The sequence below is a fragment of the Amblyraja radiata genome, chromosome 30, assembly GCF_010909765.2.
Source record: "Amblyraja radiata isolate CabotCenter1 chromosome 30, sAmbRad1.1.pri, whole genome shotgun sequence".
NCBI classification, from domain to species: Eukaryota; Metazoa; Chordata; class Chondrichthyes; order Rajiformes; family Rajidae; genus Amblyraja; species Amblyraja radiata.
Genome location: NC_045985.1, coordinates 4,533,910 through 4,549,292, shown reverse-complemented (window position 1 = coordinate 4,549,292; position 15,383 = coordinate 4,533,910). Strand labels below are relative to the sequence as shown.

At 47.3% G+C, this 15,383-nt stretch overlaps 1 protein-coding gene across 1 annotated transcript; it reads left to right on the top strand.

Moving 5' to 3' along the window:
• The first annotated feature begins 3,770 nt into the window (after positions 1–3,770).
• On the top strand, positions 3,771–14,681 carry LOC116989798 (proline-rich transmembrane protein 1-like). Its single transcript, XM_033047381.1, has 4 exons — positions 3,771–3,855; positions 9,026–9,327; positions 11,016–11,201; positions 14,239–14,681. Exons 1-4 carry the CDS (start codon positions 3,837–3,839, stop codon positions 14,413–14,415), a joined length of 684 nt encoding a protein of 227 aa, XP_032903272.1. The 5' UTR covers positions 3,771–3,836; the 3' UTR covers positions 14,416–14,681.
• The last annotated feature ends 702 nt before the right edge of the window (positions 14,682–15,383 follow it).

Sequence of the window (15,383 nt, the reverse complement as noted above, 5' to 3'; positions counted from 1 at the left end):
CTGCCAGCCATCCGGCCCTGAGAATGGGGTTGAGAGGGAGTGAGAGATCAGCCATGATTGAATTGCATTGTATAGATGGGCCTCAGGGCCTAATTCAGCTCCTATAACATATGTGCGTATGAACTTATAAAGGTGAGATAGTCTGTCCCAGCAAACTGGAAGATGCAAACTGATCAATCTCAACTGGGCACACATCCTATCCAGTATTTATGTTAGTTTGTGTGATAGACAATGCCAGTAAGAAGATGCTGGCAGGGATGAACGTTACATGGTGCGAACACACTCTGGAGATAACACTGCAGGGAGCAAAAAAACATGATAGGGGAGGAACGGATTACACGTTTCACCCTGTTGCCATATGAACAGCGGCGGGCTGTTAGCATGGAAACGTGCGTGAAAGGGTTAATATCGTCTCCACAACAACAAGCCCGAGACAGCGAATAGAATGTAACGCATGAGTTGGTTGTCAGCATCAGGCAGCTGTTAAAGAAACATTTAGGATTATTGTGACACGGAGGGGGGAAATAAAAGTGGTTCGGGTCTTGAAATATCTTTGCTTTTTTTTAAGAGCAAATATGTAACACGAGTTCCTACATCCGGTGTTGTAGCCAGAATTGCAATTCCCTCTCCACCCCTCCAGCCATTTCAGCCTTACGCTTCACTTGAATTTTGCCCCCATGTCCAGCTTTCAATCTAATCAGCACGAAGCTGGGATGAATGAATGGATGCGTTTTTGGACCAAGTATTCACATACAAGGAATTTGACTTGGTGCTCCGCCCGCAAGTGACAACATGACATACAGTGACAGTTAGGAATGACACATAAAACATTAAACATTAACAATCAAACATTATCGATTAAACATGTGAATTAAATATAATACCAGAGCAAAGGGAGGCTACAGATTTTTGGCTGTTGAGTAGAGTAACTACTCGTGGATAAAACTGTTTTTGTCTGGCTGTGGCAGCTTTGACAGTCTGGAGTCGCCTTCCAGAGGGAAGTGTTTCAAAGAGTTTGTGGCCGGGGTGAGAGGGGTCAGAGATGATCTTGCCCGCTCGCTTCCTGGCCCTTGCAGTGTACAGTTCATCAATGGAGGGAAGGTTGCAGCCAATAACCTTCTCAGCTGATCGGACGATTTGCTGCAGCCTCCATGTGTCGTGCTTGGCAGTCATGTCTTCAGATGGTGAGGTCCTCTACTGCTGAAGTCATAGAGTCATAGAGTGATACAGTGTGGAAACAGGCCCTTCGGCCCATCTTACCCATATCGGCCAACATGTTCCATCTACACTAGTCCCACCAGCCTGCGTTTGTGATAGTACCTGCCTCAACTACCTCCTCCTTTTATTTCCTTCGCTCCATAGATGCTGCTGCACCCGCTGAGTTTCCCCAGCAATTTTGTGTACCTCCTCATGCAGGTCATTTTATACACTGTGTGGAAAAAGTTGCCCATCAGGTTTCTCATAGAGTCATAGTCAGAGTGTGGAAAAAGGCCCTTCGGCCCAACTTGCCTACGCCGACCAACATGCCCCAACTACACCAGTCCCACCAGCCTGCATTTGTCCCATATCCCTCAAAACCTATCCTATCCATATACCTGTCTAAATATCTTTTAGACGTTGCGATAGTATCTGCCTCAACTACCTCTTCCAGTCTGAGGAAGGGTCTCGACCCGAAACATCACCCATTCCTTCTCTCCAGAGATGCTGCCTGTCCCGCTGAGTTACTCCAGCTTTTTGTGTCTATCTTCGGTTTAAACCAGCATCAACAGTTCCTTCTTACACATAGCTCCTCCAGTAGCTTGTTCTGTACACCTACCACACTTTGTGTAAAATGTTGACACACACAGACACACACACATACACACATACATACAGACACACATACACACATACATATAGACACACACAGACAGAGACACACACCACACAAGGTCAGGATGAAACTCAGATCTGAATGGATCGACTGGGCTTACATTAACTGGAATTTAGAAGGATGAGAGGCAATCTTAAAAGAAACGTAAAACGTTCTTAAGGGATTGGACAGGCTAGATGCAGGAAAAATGGTCCCCATGTTGGGGGAGTTCAGAACCAGGGCTCATAGTTTAAGAATAAGGGGTAGGCCATTTAGGACTGTGGTGAGGAACTCTTTTTTCACCCAGAGAGTTGTGAATCTGTGGAATTCTCTGCCACAAAGGACTGTGGAGCCAAATTCACTGCATGTTTTCAAGGGAGAGTTAGGTAGAGCTCTCAATAATAATAATATTACATTTTATTTGTGGGCGCCTTTCAAAAGTCTCAAGGACACCTTACAGAATTTAACAAGAGTAAAAAACATATAATCGGAGTAAAATAAATAATAAGGACATCACCAATACACAAATTAAAGACAGAATTCGATCCAAAGACAAAAAAATCAAAAACACAATGCGAAGAGAGAGCAGCGGCAGCTAAACCGCGCCAGCGTTCACTCTCCCTTCCGACAGCCATCTTGGACACAAACTAAAATAATCACTTACACACAAAAATCATCCCCCCTCAATGGTTACCACTGTGGAGGAAGGCACAATGTCCAGTCCCCATCCCCAGTTCTCCCAAAGTCAGGCCTATTGAGGCCTCCGGTATTGCCTCTAAGGAGGCCCGATGTTCCTGGCCGTTCTCGCCGGGTGCTGTTGCCCCGGCGTCGGGAGCTAAGGGACTAGCTCTTGGGGCTAAGGGAATCAAGGGGTAACTTTTTCACACAGAGAGTTGAGAGTCTGTGGAATTCTCTGCCTCAGAGGGCAATGGAGGCTAGTTCTCTGGATGCTCTCTTAGGAATAGTGGATTTAAGGGATGTGGCAGGAACGGGCTACTGATTGGGGATGATCAGCCACATTGAATGGCGGTGCTGGCTCGAAGGGCCGAATGGCCTGCACCTATTGGCAAGTCAAATTTCACTACACCATTTGGTGCATGTGATAATAAATGTCCTTTGTGTCCTTTGTATCCTTGTATTGTCTATTTTCTGGTGATCTGGGGAGAAAGCGGGAATGGGGAATTAATTTTGGATGGTCAGCCTTGATCATATTGAATGGCGGTGCTGGCTCGAGTGACCGAATGGCCTACTCCTGCACCTATTGTCTGTTTTCTATTGATCTGAGGAGAAAGCAGGAATGGGGTATTGATTTTGGTTGTTCGCCCTTGATCATATTGAATGGCGGTGCTAGCTCGAAGGGCCGAATGGCCTACTCCTGCACCTATTGTCTATGTCTCCGTCTCTGGCGCTGCGAGGCAGCAGCACTACCTGCTGCGCCACTGTGCCTCTCCGGAAACAATTGACGTCCCTCCTTGCTTCTTGGCAGCAGTTATGTAAGCATGTGTCGGTAGGAACTGCAGATGCTGGTTTATACCGCAGATAGACGCAACAGTGCTGGAGTGACTCAGCGGGTCAGGCAGCATCCCATCTCTGTAGGAAAAGAAAAGGGGAAAAAACACAGAAAAGGAACCCTATTTCAGATGCGTTCCGATCCTTCTCTCCAGAGATGCTGCCTGACTCGCCGAGTTCCTCCAGCATTTTGTGTCCATCTAAACTGGCTTCGGCGAAGCAGGCGGGCACAGTGGCGAGTAAGCAATCAGGAATAGGTACTGCGACAGAGGGCGGGCCATTGTGTTTTAAGCGCCTCTAAGCGGCGAGCATAGCTTTCACTGTGCAACGCTGGGGGGAGGGCTACCGTTAACTAACAGGCGATACAAACCCGGAAGAGGAATTGTACCAATTGAGATCGATTCTCCCGCCCCCCTTTAGTTCCATCAAATGTGAAGCTTTTTTTTGTTTTTGCCCTAACGTAAACACAGAGGCCATGTCTACTGAAAAAGCAGGTAAACATATTTTCCCTTTTGACTTTGACGTCTGAAAAGCTCAGACTCTGTATTGTATGGTTGTAAAGAGTTGTAATCGAGCATTTGCAGTCCCCCAGCGCACAACAGCTGAGACAAAAATGCGCATCTTTTCCGAGGCGATGTGATGCTTATCGGAACAAACGTGGTATTAACATTGGCAATCATCGTATCAGCATTAATATCGTGGCGAGATAATTACAATACAGTATTGATCGTGGCAATATTGCAACGTAATATTAGGGCGGTATTACCCTTGCAAGTGCAATATTGATCCTATTAATATTGCAATATGGTATTGATTGTAATAATATGGCGACATAATATTGATCGCAGTCACCTCGTGATGCAGCATCGATCGTATTGATAATAGAGTTGTATTAAGATTATAATACAGTATTGATCCTCATAATATTGCAACATAGCTTTAAGCGTATTATTATTTCAATATTACTAAGATCAATACTGTACAGCAATTTTAATATTACTATGTTTTAACGGCATTAAGCACATTAGTATTGAAAAATTGTTTTATTTAAAAATGCATGTGATTACAACGGCATTAAATAGAAATAATTAATATTGCATCATATTGAGTCTGGTAATGAATGCATATTATTAATCTGTTGATATTACAAGGTTTGTATCTCAATTATTAGAATGTTATTTAACCGTAATAATTATTTAACGTATTCCCTATAATAATTATTAATATTTTCAAGATATTATTCATCGATTTAATACTGCAACATGTAACTTGTGTGAGTGACGTTATTAAACAGTAATAAGTCATTAGGTCATGTGATTGAATAGAATAGAATAGTTTCTTTATTGTCATTGTAACATGAACCATGTACAACGAAATTGTAAAATGTCAGCCAGTCAGTGCACCATTCAAACATTTCTAAAGCTAACGATACATACAAAGTAAAATATTTAAAAAGATAAACAACTAAAATAAATATCATAAAAATAGCACGCATAAACACCCAGCCCTACATCCTTCTGTCGATTTCATGTATGTATGTATCGCCCCTGCGTTCCTTGGCGGCTACATTTAGTGCCTTTATAGCAGTGGGGTAAAAACTGTTTTTAAGTCTGTTTGTCCTTGTCCTTGTAGATCTGTACCGTCTGCCTGACGGTAACAGTTCAAACAGGGAGTGTCCGGGGTGGGAAATGTCCTTTATAATACTCTGGGATTTTTTGATGCAGCGGGAACTGTGTAAGTCCTCCAAGGTAAGGAGAGGGCATCCGACAATCCTCTGGGCGTTGTCAATGGCCCTCTGGAGCGCTTTCCTCTGAGCCGCTGTGCAGCTGGTGTAGAATTAGGCCATTCGGTCCTTCAAGTCCTTCAAGAGAGCCCTTGAATTGAATTGAATTTCCTTTATTGTCATTCAGACCTTTCAGTCTGAACTGAATTTCGTGCCTGCAGTCATACATACAATAATACAATAATAGACAACAGAACAGAGAGTAAACACAAATTAACATCCACCACAGTGAGTTCACCAAGCACCTCCTCACTGTGATGGAGGCAAAAATCTAGTCTAGTCTAGTCTGCCATTCAATCAAGGCTGATCTATCTCTCCCTGGCTCAAAAGGCCGAATGGCCTCCTCCTGCGCCTATTGTCTATTGTCCCTCCTATCCCCATTCCCCCGCCTCCTTCCCATAACCCCTGACAACCGACATAATCAAAAATCTATCTGCTTTAAAAAATATCCATTGACTTGGCCTCCACAGCCTCCTGTGGCAATGAATTCCACAGATTCACCACCCTCTGACGAAAGAAATTCCTCCTGATCTTCCTGAAGGGGTGTCCTTTATTTCTGAGTCTAGGACCTCTAGTCCTAGACTCTCCCATTAGTGGAAACATCCTAAAAGAATCTATCTATCCCTGCCATAAAAAAAATCCAATATTGCAATATTGTAATGTTGAAAGACATTAAATAATTTTAAGATGGAGTTGGCTCATAATGTTGCAAGATTTTGTTATAGTTCTAAATATTGCCATGTACATGTTGACGAATAACTGGTGTTCTGGAGTCCCCAGAACTGGAGTGATGTGGTGTTTAGTTTTCACATTGGCCATTCGCTGCCCAGTGAATTGAACTAGTTTTGGCCTTGTGCGTGGGTGCTGGTCACAGCCACACTGGCCATCTCCACTGTGAAAGTTGACTTCCCGATGTTAGGGGGAGTCCAGAACCAGGGGTCACAGTTTCAGAACAAGGGGCAGGCCATTTTGGACTGAGATGAGGAAAAACTTTTTCATCCAGAGAGTTGTGAATCTATGGAATTCTCTGCCACAGAAGGCTGTGGAGCCCGATTCACTGGATGTTTTCAAGATAGAGTTAGATTTAGCTCTTAGAGCTAAAGGAATCAATGGATGTGAGGGGGGGAAGCAGGAACGGGGTACTGATTTTGGATGATCAGCCATTATCATTTTGACTCGAAGGGCCGGAATGCCTACTCCTGTATATTCTCTGCCTCAGAGGAGGAGAGGGAGAAGGGGAAAGAGAGAGAGATAGAAGGGGAAAGAGGGGGAAGAGTAAAGAGAGATAGAAGGGGAAATAGAGAGAGGGGTAAAGAGATAGAGAAGGGAAAAGAGAGGGGTGAGAGAGGGGTGGAGGCCGGTTGGCTGGATACTTTCAAGAGACAGCTACATAGGCCACTTGAAGATAGCGGAGTCAAGGGATATGGGGCGAAGGCAGGAACGGGGTACTGATTGGGGATGATCTGCCATGATCACAGTGAATGGCGGTGCTGGCTCGAAGGGCCGAATGGCCTACTCCTGCACCTATTGTCTATTAAATATTTGCAGATTTTAAGTATATTCGGTGGGTGTCTGCGACAAGGATATTCGAGCGATGGGATCTGTGCAACACCCGAGGTCAGGATCGAACCCGCGTCTCCGTGTATATGTATCAAGGCAGCCGAATTGAGCTGCATGTCGATGCGGAGATAGTAATGCAGAGACAGGCCGGAGGGAGTGTGAGGCCCGTTTGTGTGTACGGCGCCTCTCATGTCAAACAATGCCGGGCACTGAACGAGTGGAGCCGGGTAGACGGGGCGGAGCGGAGAGGAGAGGAGCTAGAATCCATGGTTGAAATCATCGGGGCCGCCGACTGCGTGGAAGTGGAAGCGGAGAGACCTGGACCTGAGGCAGGAGAGACAGAGAGGGGGGGGGGGGGGGTACGTGGGGAGACGAGAAAGGTGCACTGCGGCTGCATAGGAGGAGGGGAGAGAGAAGGGGAAAGAGAGAGAGAAGGGGAAAGAGAGAGATAGAAGGGGAAAGAGAGATAGAAGGGGAGAGAGAGAGAGGGGAAAGAGAGAGAGAATGGTGGTGTGATGATAGAGATGTTAAAGATTAGAGAGAAAGTTAAAGAGAGATAGAAGGGGAGATCCTGAGATGTTACATATGCTATAGATTTGCGATATATATATAGATATGATCTCTCCCTCTTTCTCCTCTCTCTCTCTCTCTCTCTCTCTCTGTCTCTCTGCTCTCTCTCTCTCTCTCTCTCTCTGCTCTCTCTCTCTCTCTCCCTCTCCTCTTTCTCTCTCCTCCGTTCCCCTCTCCTCTTCCCTCCCTCACTCTCCTTTTGCTTCCTCTCCCGTCCCTTCTCTCTCTCTCTCTCTCTCTCTTTCTCTCTCTCGCGATAAGTGGAAAGGTGCATTGCGGCCAGAAGGAAGGAGAGGGGGAGGGGGGAGGGGAGGAAAGAGAGACAAGGAGCGAGAGATAGTGAAAGAGAACAAAATACTGTGGCCAAAGAGGAGAGAGAGTGATAGAAGGGGAAATAGAGAGCGGGGTGAAGAGATTGAGAAGGGGAAAGAGAGGGGTGAGAGGGCGGTGGAGGCCGGTTCTCTGGATACTTTCAAGAGAGAGCTGGATAGGCCACTTGAAGATAGCGGAGTCGGAGCCTTACATCACTCCCTCCCCACCCCCCTCTCGCTCGCTCTCTCACACCCAAAATCACACCACCAGATTCAGGGGCAGTTTCTTACCAGCTGTTGTCAGGCAGCTGAACCATTCTATCGACAACTAGAGACTAGTCCTGAACTACTATCTACCTTGATGGAGACACAATAGACAATAGGCAATAGGTGCAGGAGTAGGCCATTCGGACCTTCGATTCACTGTGATCGTGGCTGATCATCCCCAGTCAGTATCCAGTTCTTGCCTTCTCCCATTTTCTCCTGACTCTTTCAATAGAGAGCTAGATAGGGCTCTTAAAGATAGTGGAGTCAAGGAATAGGTGGTATAGCCAGGAACGGGGTACTGATTGGGGATGATCAGCCATGATCACATTGAATGGCGGTGCTGGCTCGAAGGGCCGAATGGCCTACTCCTGCACCTATTGTCTATTGTCTATCGTCTAAAATGCTGAGGTGACTCACCTCAGAAGGAATGGGTGGCGCTTTGGGTCGAGACAGGTCTGAAGAAGGGTCTCGAACCGAAACGTCGCCCATTCCTTCTCTCCGGAGATGCTGCCTGTCCCGCTGAGTTACTCCAGCATTTGGTGTCTACGTGTGGGCAGAAAGATCTTTTAAAATGATAATAGACACAAAATGCTGGAGTAACTCAGCGGGTCAGGCAGCATCTCCGGAGAACATGGATAGGTGACGTTTCACAGAGTGCTGGAGTAACTCAGCGGGTCAGGCAGCATCTGTGGAGAACATGGATAGGTGACGTTTCACAGAGTGCTGGAGTAACTCAGCGGGTCAGGCAGCATCTGTGGAGAACATGGATAGGTGACGTTTCACAGAGTGCTGGAGTAACTCAGCGGGTCAGGCAGCATCTGTGGAGAACATGGATAGGTGACGTTTCACAAAGTGCTGGAGTAACTCAGTGGGTCAGGCAGCATCTGTGGAGAACATGGATAGGTGACGTTTCACAGAGTGCTGGAGTAACTCAGCGGGTCAGGCAGCAGCTGTGGAGAACATGGATAGGTGACGTTTCACAGAGTGCTGGAGTAACTCAGCGGGTCAGGCAGCATCTGTGGAGAACATGGATAGGTGACGTTTCACAGAGTGCTGGAGTAACTCAGCGGGTCAGGCAGCATCTGTGGAGAACATGGATACGTGACGTTTCGGGTCAAGGCTAGTCTTCCGAGCGTTAACCCTAAACTGTTCCTTGTGTTCTGTACGTTTCAGGTCAATCCGATGCATCGCTACAGACATCATCGCCTCCCCCCTACAGCCAAGTGATGCATGGGCGACACGCTGCCTTGTCCGTGGGCTACCCAGTGCAGACGCGACCACCACCTCCCCCTGTCGGGGTGGGGGGCTACGCTCAGGAGACGCAGTTCCAGGGCGGACCCCCGGGGTATAACACCCTGATGCATCAGGGGCCGCTGGGCCCTGTCCGCTACATGGCCCCGCCACCCCCTCCTCCCGGCTACGCCGTTCAACTCCAGCCCTACACGACGCTCATTCCCATCTATCCCATCGGGAATGTAAGTACTGTCCGATATTCCTGTCCGGAGACGGGCTCGCGGTGGATAATCAGCTAGAAATTGTTTAACGATACAATTGACAATCGACAATAGACAATAGATAATAGGTACAGGATTAGGCCATTCGGCCCACCTGCCTGCATTTGGTCCATATCCCTCCAAACCTGTCCTATCCATGTACCTGTCTAACTGTTTCTTAAACGTTGGGATAGTCCCAGCCTCAACTACCTCCTCTGGCAGCTTGTTCCACACATCCATCACCCTTAGACAATAGACAATAGACAATAGGTAGGCCATTCGGCCCTTCGAGCCAGCACCACCATTCAATGTGATCATGGCTGATCATCCACAATCAGTACCCCGTTCCTGCCTTCTCCCCATATCCCCTGACTCCGCTATCTTTAAGAGCTCTATCTAGCTCTCTCTTGAAAGCATCCAGAGAACCGGCCTCCGCCGCCTTCTGAGGCAGAGAATTCCACAGACTCACAACTCTCTGTGTGAAAAAGTGTTTCCACATTACGATAAGATACGATAGAACTTTATTTATCCCAGGAGGGAAATTGATCTATTGATACAGTGCAGCAACAGGCCCTTCGGCCCACCGAGTCTGCACCGACCAGCGATCCCCGCACACTAGCACTATCCTACACACTAGGGACAATTTACAATCTTTATTGAAGCCAATTAACCTACAAACCTGTACGTCTTTGGAGTGTGGGAGGAAACCTGAGATCTGGGAGTAAACCCACCAGATCGCAGGGAGAACGTACAAATTCTATACAGATACAGATATTGTGTGCAGTTTTGGTCCCCTAATTTGAGGAAGGACATTCTTCCTATTGAGGGCGTGCAGCGCAGGTTCGCCAGGTTAATTCCCGGGATGGCGGGACTGTCATATGCTGAGAGAATGGAGCGGCTGGGCTTGTACACTCTGGAGTTTAGAAGGATGAGAAGCTATCTTATTGAAACATGTAAGATTATTAAGGGTTTGGACACGCTAGAGGCAGGAAACATGTTCCCGATGTTGGGGGAGTCCAGAACCAGGGGCCACAGTTTAAGAATAAGGAGTAAGCCATTTAGAACGGAGACAAGGAAACACTTTTTCTCACAGAGATTTGTGAGTCTGTGGAATTATCTGCCTCAGTGGAGGCCAGTCCCCTAGATACTTTCAAGAGAGAGCTGTATAGGGCTCTTAAAGATAGCGGAGTCAGGGGATATGGGGAGAAGGCAGGAACGGGGTACTGATTGGGGATGATCAGCCATGATCACATTGAATGGCGGTGCTGGCTCGAAGGGCCGAATGGCCTACTCCTGCACCTTTTGTCCATTGTCTGTTGTCTATAAAACTCCTGGATCGGAGGCAGGAGCAGTGACAAATGACACAATAGACCATAGACAATAGGTGCAGGAGTAGGCCATTCGGCCCTTAATCAGTTGCGAAATGCAGTTCAATTTCGTTTATTCTCAGGTTTACTGATGATGTGCAGTGGAAAACCTTTGCTATCCTGTCTGCAGAGAGATATTATTCGATTATAATCGAGCTATTCGAGTGTATTGATACATAAAAAGGGAATAACGTTTAGTGCAGGTTTAAGCCAACATAGTTCGATCACGGATAGATCTCGGATTAGGAGCCATCCTGAGGAAGTGTTTAACATAGGACCCTTCTCGTTCCATTCTCATTCCAGCCTCCTCAGCCGTACCTACCGGGATATCCCGGGATCGCTCCGATTGGGCCGCAGTCCCGGATTCCGTCGGCATTCGGAGTTACGGAGCCGGAAAGGTGGCCTCACGACTACCTGCCCATCGCGGTGTTAACGACTATTTGCTGCTTCTGGCCGACGGGGATCATTGCCATCATCAAGGCACTGGAGGTAAACGATGTACTGGCTCTGGGGAGGGTCCAGAGGAGGGTTGCCAGAGTGATTCCAGGATTGATTGGGTTAACATTTGATGACACTGGGCCTGTACACGCTGGAACTTAGAAGGATGAGTCAAGTCAAGTCAATTTTATTTCTCTAGCGCATTGAAAAACGACTCTCGTTGACCAAAGTGCTTTACATCAGTGCAGGTACTAACATGCTACATACAGTGGTACATAGGTCTAACAATACATACATAGATACACACATACAGCGCTCCCTCAGAGGACCTCAAGTAACGCTTGTGAGTAGAAATAAGTTTTGAGTCTAGACATAAAGGAGTCGATGGAGGGGGAAGTTCTGATGGGAAGAGGGGATGCTGTTCCACAGTATAGGTGCTGCAACCGCAAAGCCCCTGCTGTTATCAGACTAATGAACGGACCTACCATAAATTAGGGTGTGCTCCCAATCTTCCGACCTACCCCATTGTGACTCCTGCACATTTTTTTTATCAGCACTTCCTCTGTAGTTGTAATGTGGTGATATGGTGGTGCCGCAGTACACAATGTAGAGGTCTAGTTCAGAGATACAACATAGAAATAGGACCTTCAGCTAACCGAGTCTGCGCCGACCAGCAATCCCCGCAGTTTAGCACTATCCTGCACACACTAGGAACAATTTACACTAGACAATAGACAATAGGTGCAGGAGTAGAGGCCATTCAGCCCTTCGAGCCAGCACTGCCATTTAATGTGATCATGGCTGATCATCCCCAATCAGTACCCCGTTCCTGCCTTCTCCCCATATCCCCTGACTCGCTATCTTTAAGAACCCTATCTAGCTCTCTCTTGAAAGCATCCAGAGAACCAGCCTCCACCACCCTCTGAGGCAGAGAATTCCACAGACTCACAACTCTCTGTGTGAAAAAGTGTTTCCTCATCTCCGTTCTAAATGGCTAACCACTTCTTTTTAACCCCTGGTTCTGGACTCCCACAACATCAGGAACATGTTTCCTGCCTCTAGCGTGTCAAAACCTTTAATAATCTTATATGTTTCAATAAGATGCCCTCTCATCCTTGTAAATTCCAGAGTGTACAAGCCAATTCGCCCCATTCTATCAACATATGACAGTCCCGCCAACCCTGGAATTAACCTTGTGAGCCGACGCTGCACTCCCTCAATAGCAAGAATGTCCTTCCTCAAATTTGGAGACCAAAACTGCACACAATACTCCAGGTGTGATCTCACTCGGGCCCTGTACAACTGCAGAAGGACCTCATTGCTCCTATACTCAACTCCTCTTGTTATGAATGTTACCAAGCCAATTAACCTACAAATCTGTACGTCTTTGGAGAGTGGGAGTAAACGGGAGCAGACAGGTAACGGGGAGAATGTACACACTCGGTGCAGATAGCACCCAGAGTCAGGTCGCTGGCATTGTGATGCAGTAACTCCGCCGCTGGGCCACCTCTGTTTACAAACTTGGTGTTAAATATTGAGCTGTGAATATATGTCTACCGTTCACCCGCGGCTAAGTAGGTCACAGGGGATTTCAAGGAACTTGCAACGGACTCAAGAGTTTCTATTTATAGTTGTAAATGAGTGGAAGGCTAATGAGAAGTGATTGACCCCGTCACCAATACTTGTTTCGCTTGGCAGATTAAGCTCGAACACAAATCAATGCAGATGTAACGGGATAAATAGTGATGGGATGGCGAAGCATGTTCCCAGTGTTGGGGGAGTCCAGAACCAGGGGCCTTAAACACAGTTTAAGAATAAGGGGTATGCCATTGAGAACGGAGATGAGGAAACACTTTTTCACACAGAGAGTGGTGAGTCTGTGGAATTCTCTGCCTCAGAGTGCGGTGGAGGCCGGTTATCTGGATGCTTTCAAGAGAGAGCTAGATAGGGCTCTTATAGCGGAGTCAGGGGATATGGGGAGAAGGCAGGAACGGGTACTGATTGGGGATGATCAGCCATGATCACATTGAATGGCGGTGCTGGCTCGAAGGGCCGAATGGCCTACTCTTGCACCTATTGTCTATTGTCTATTGACCATTAGGGAGAGTGACCAAAACCTCCGGTGACCTCATGGAAACCTTGGGTGGCGGGCAAGGTCACCAGAAGTGGCAGATGCAGTATAATGTGGATAAATGTGAGGTTATCCATTTTGGTGGCAAAAACAGGAAAGCAGACTATTATCTAAATGGTGGCCGATTAGGAAAAGGGGAGATGCAGCGAGACCTGGGTGTCATGGTACACCAGTGATTGAAAGTAGGCATGCAGTTGCAGCAGGCAGTGAAGATAGCGAATGGTATGTTAGCTTTCATAGCAAAAGGATTTGAGTATAGGAGCAGGGAGGTTCTACTGCAGTTGTACAGGGTCTTGGTGAGACCACACCTGGAGTATTGCGTACAGTTTTGGTCTCCAAATCTGAGGAAGGACATTATTGCCATAGAGGGAGTGCAGAGAAGGTTCACCAGACTGATTCCTGGGATGTCAGGACTGTCTTATGACTGGATAGACTTGGTTTATACTCTCTAGAATTTAGGAGATTGAGAGGGGATCTTATAGAAACTTACAACATTCTTAAGGGGTTGGACAGGCTAAATGCAGGAAGATTGTTCCCGATGTTGGGGAAGTCCAGGACAAGGGGTCACAGCTTAAGGATAAGGGGGAAATCCTTTAAAACCGAGATGAGAAAAACTTTTTTCACACAGAGTGGTGAATCTCTGGAATTCTCTGCCACAGAGGGTAGTTGAGGCCAGTTCATTGGCTATATTTAAGAGGGAGTTAGATGTGGCCCTTGTGGCTAAGGGGATCAGGGGGTATGGAGAGAAGGCAGGTACAGGATACTGAGTTGGATGATCAGCCATGATCATATTGAATGGCGGTGCAGGCTCGAAGTGCCGAATGGCCTACTCCTGCACCTAATTTCTATGTTTCTAAGTTGCCGTTTATGTCTCCTAAGTGGGACAGGGGCTTAATAAGTCTGCTCCGATAACTTGTGAGCGTTTAGTCTGTAACGCTGGTCTTCTCTCCTTTGCAGACACGCCAGGCGGCGTCACAGGGCGACCACCTCTCGGCACAGATTGCTTCCCGCCAGGCCCGGAACTACTCTTTCATCAGCCTGGCCGTGGGTGTCTCCGCCATGGTCCTGTGTGCCATCCTGGTGATCGTCGTGGCAATCGAAGCCAAGCACAGCGGCGCCGACTGGGAACCGTAGTCACAGACGACGCAGTGTCGAAGCGCACGTGGCCCTGGACATCGTACCCCTCTCGGCCACCCCTCCAGGAAATACAACTCTCTCTCTCTCTCCCCGGGTTCAAAATCATCGAGACATTCGGCAAGAAAATCCTCCTTCGTCGGTTTTTATTTTGGCCGATTGGAGACTGGTCCAGCACTGTGCAAAAAACACTCGCTGTATATCCAACGTCACCAGGCAAAGACTGTGGAGATCCCAATGCTTTGGCAAATAGACAATAGACAATAGCCAATAGGTGCAGAAGTAGGCCACTCGGCCCTTCGAGCCAGCACCGCCATTCACTGTGATCATGGCTGATCATCCACATTCAGTACCTCGTTCCTGCCTTCTCCACATATCCCCTGACTCCACTATCTTGAGGAGCCCTATCTAGCTCTCCCTTGAAAGCATCCAGAGAATTGGCCTCCACTGCGTTTTGAGGCAGGGACTTCCACAGACTCACAACTGTCTGGGTGAAAAAAAATTTCCTCATCTCCGTTCTAATGGTCCTACCCCTTATTCTTAAACTGTGGCCCCTGGTTCTGGAATCCCCCAACATCGGGAACTTGTTTCCTGCCTCTAGCGTGTCCAATCCCTTAATAATCTTATATGTATCTTCTATAAGATACCCTTTCATCCTTCTAAATTCCAGTGTATACAAGCATCCACATTCAGTACAGCGTTCCTGCCTTCTCCCCATATCCCCTGACTCCACTATCTTGAGGAGCTCTATCTAGCTCTCTCTTGAAAGTATCCAGAGAACTGGCCTCCACTGCCTTCTGAGGCAGAGAATTCCACAGCCTAACTCTCTGGTTGAAAACGTTTTTCCTCATCTCCGTTCTAATGGTCCTACCCCTTATTCTTAAACTGTGTGTGGCCCCTGGTTGTGGACTCCCCCAACATCGGTAACATGTTTCCTGCCTCTAGCGTGTCCAATCCCTTAATAATTT

Excerpts from the sequence above, each read along its gene's own strand:
- LOC116989798 (XM_033047381.1), top strand. Across the intron at positions 9,328-11,015 it reads CCATCTATCCCATCGGGAAT|CCTCCTCAGCCGTACCTACC; the intron begins GTAAGTACTGTC and ends TTCTCATTCCAG. Across the intron at positions 11,202-14,238 it reads CCATCATCAAGGCACTGGAG|ACACGCCAGGCGGCGTCACA; the intron begins GTAAACGATGTA and ends TCTCCTTTGCAG.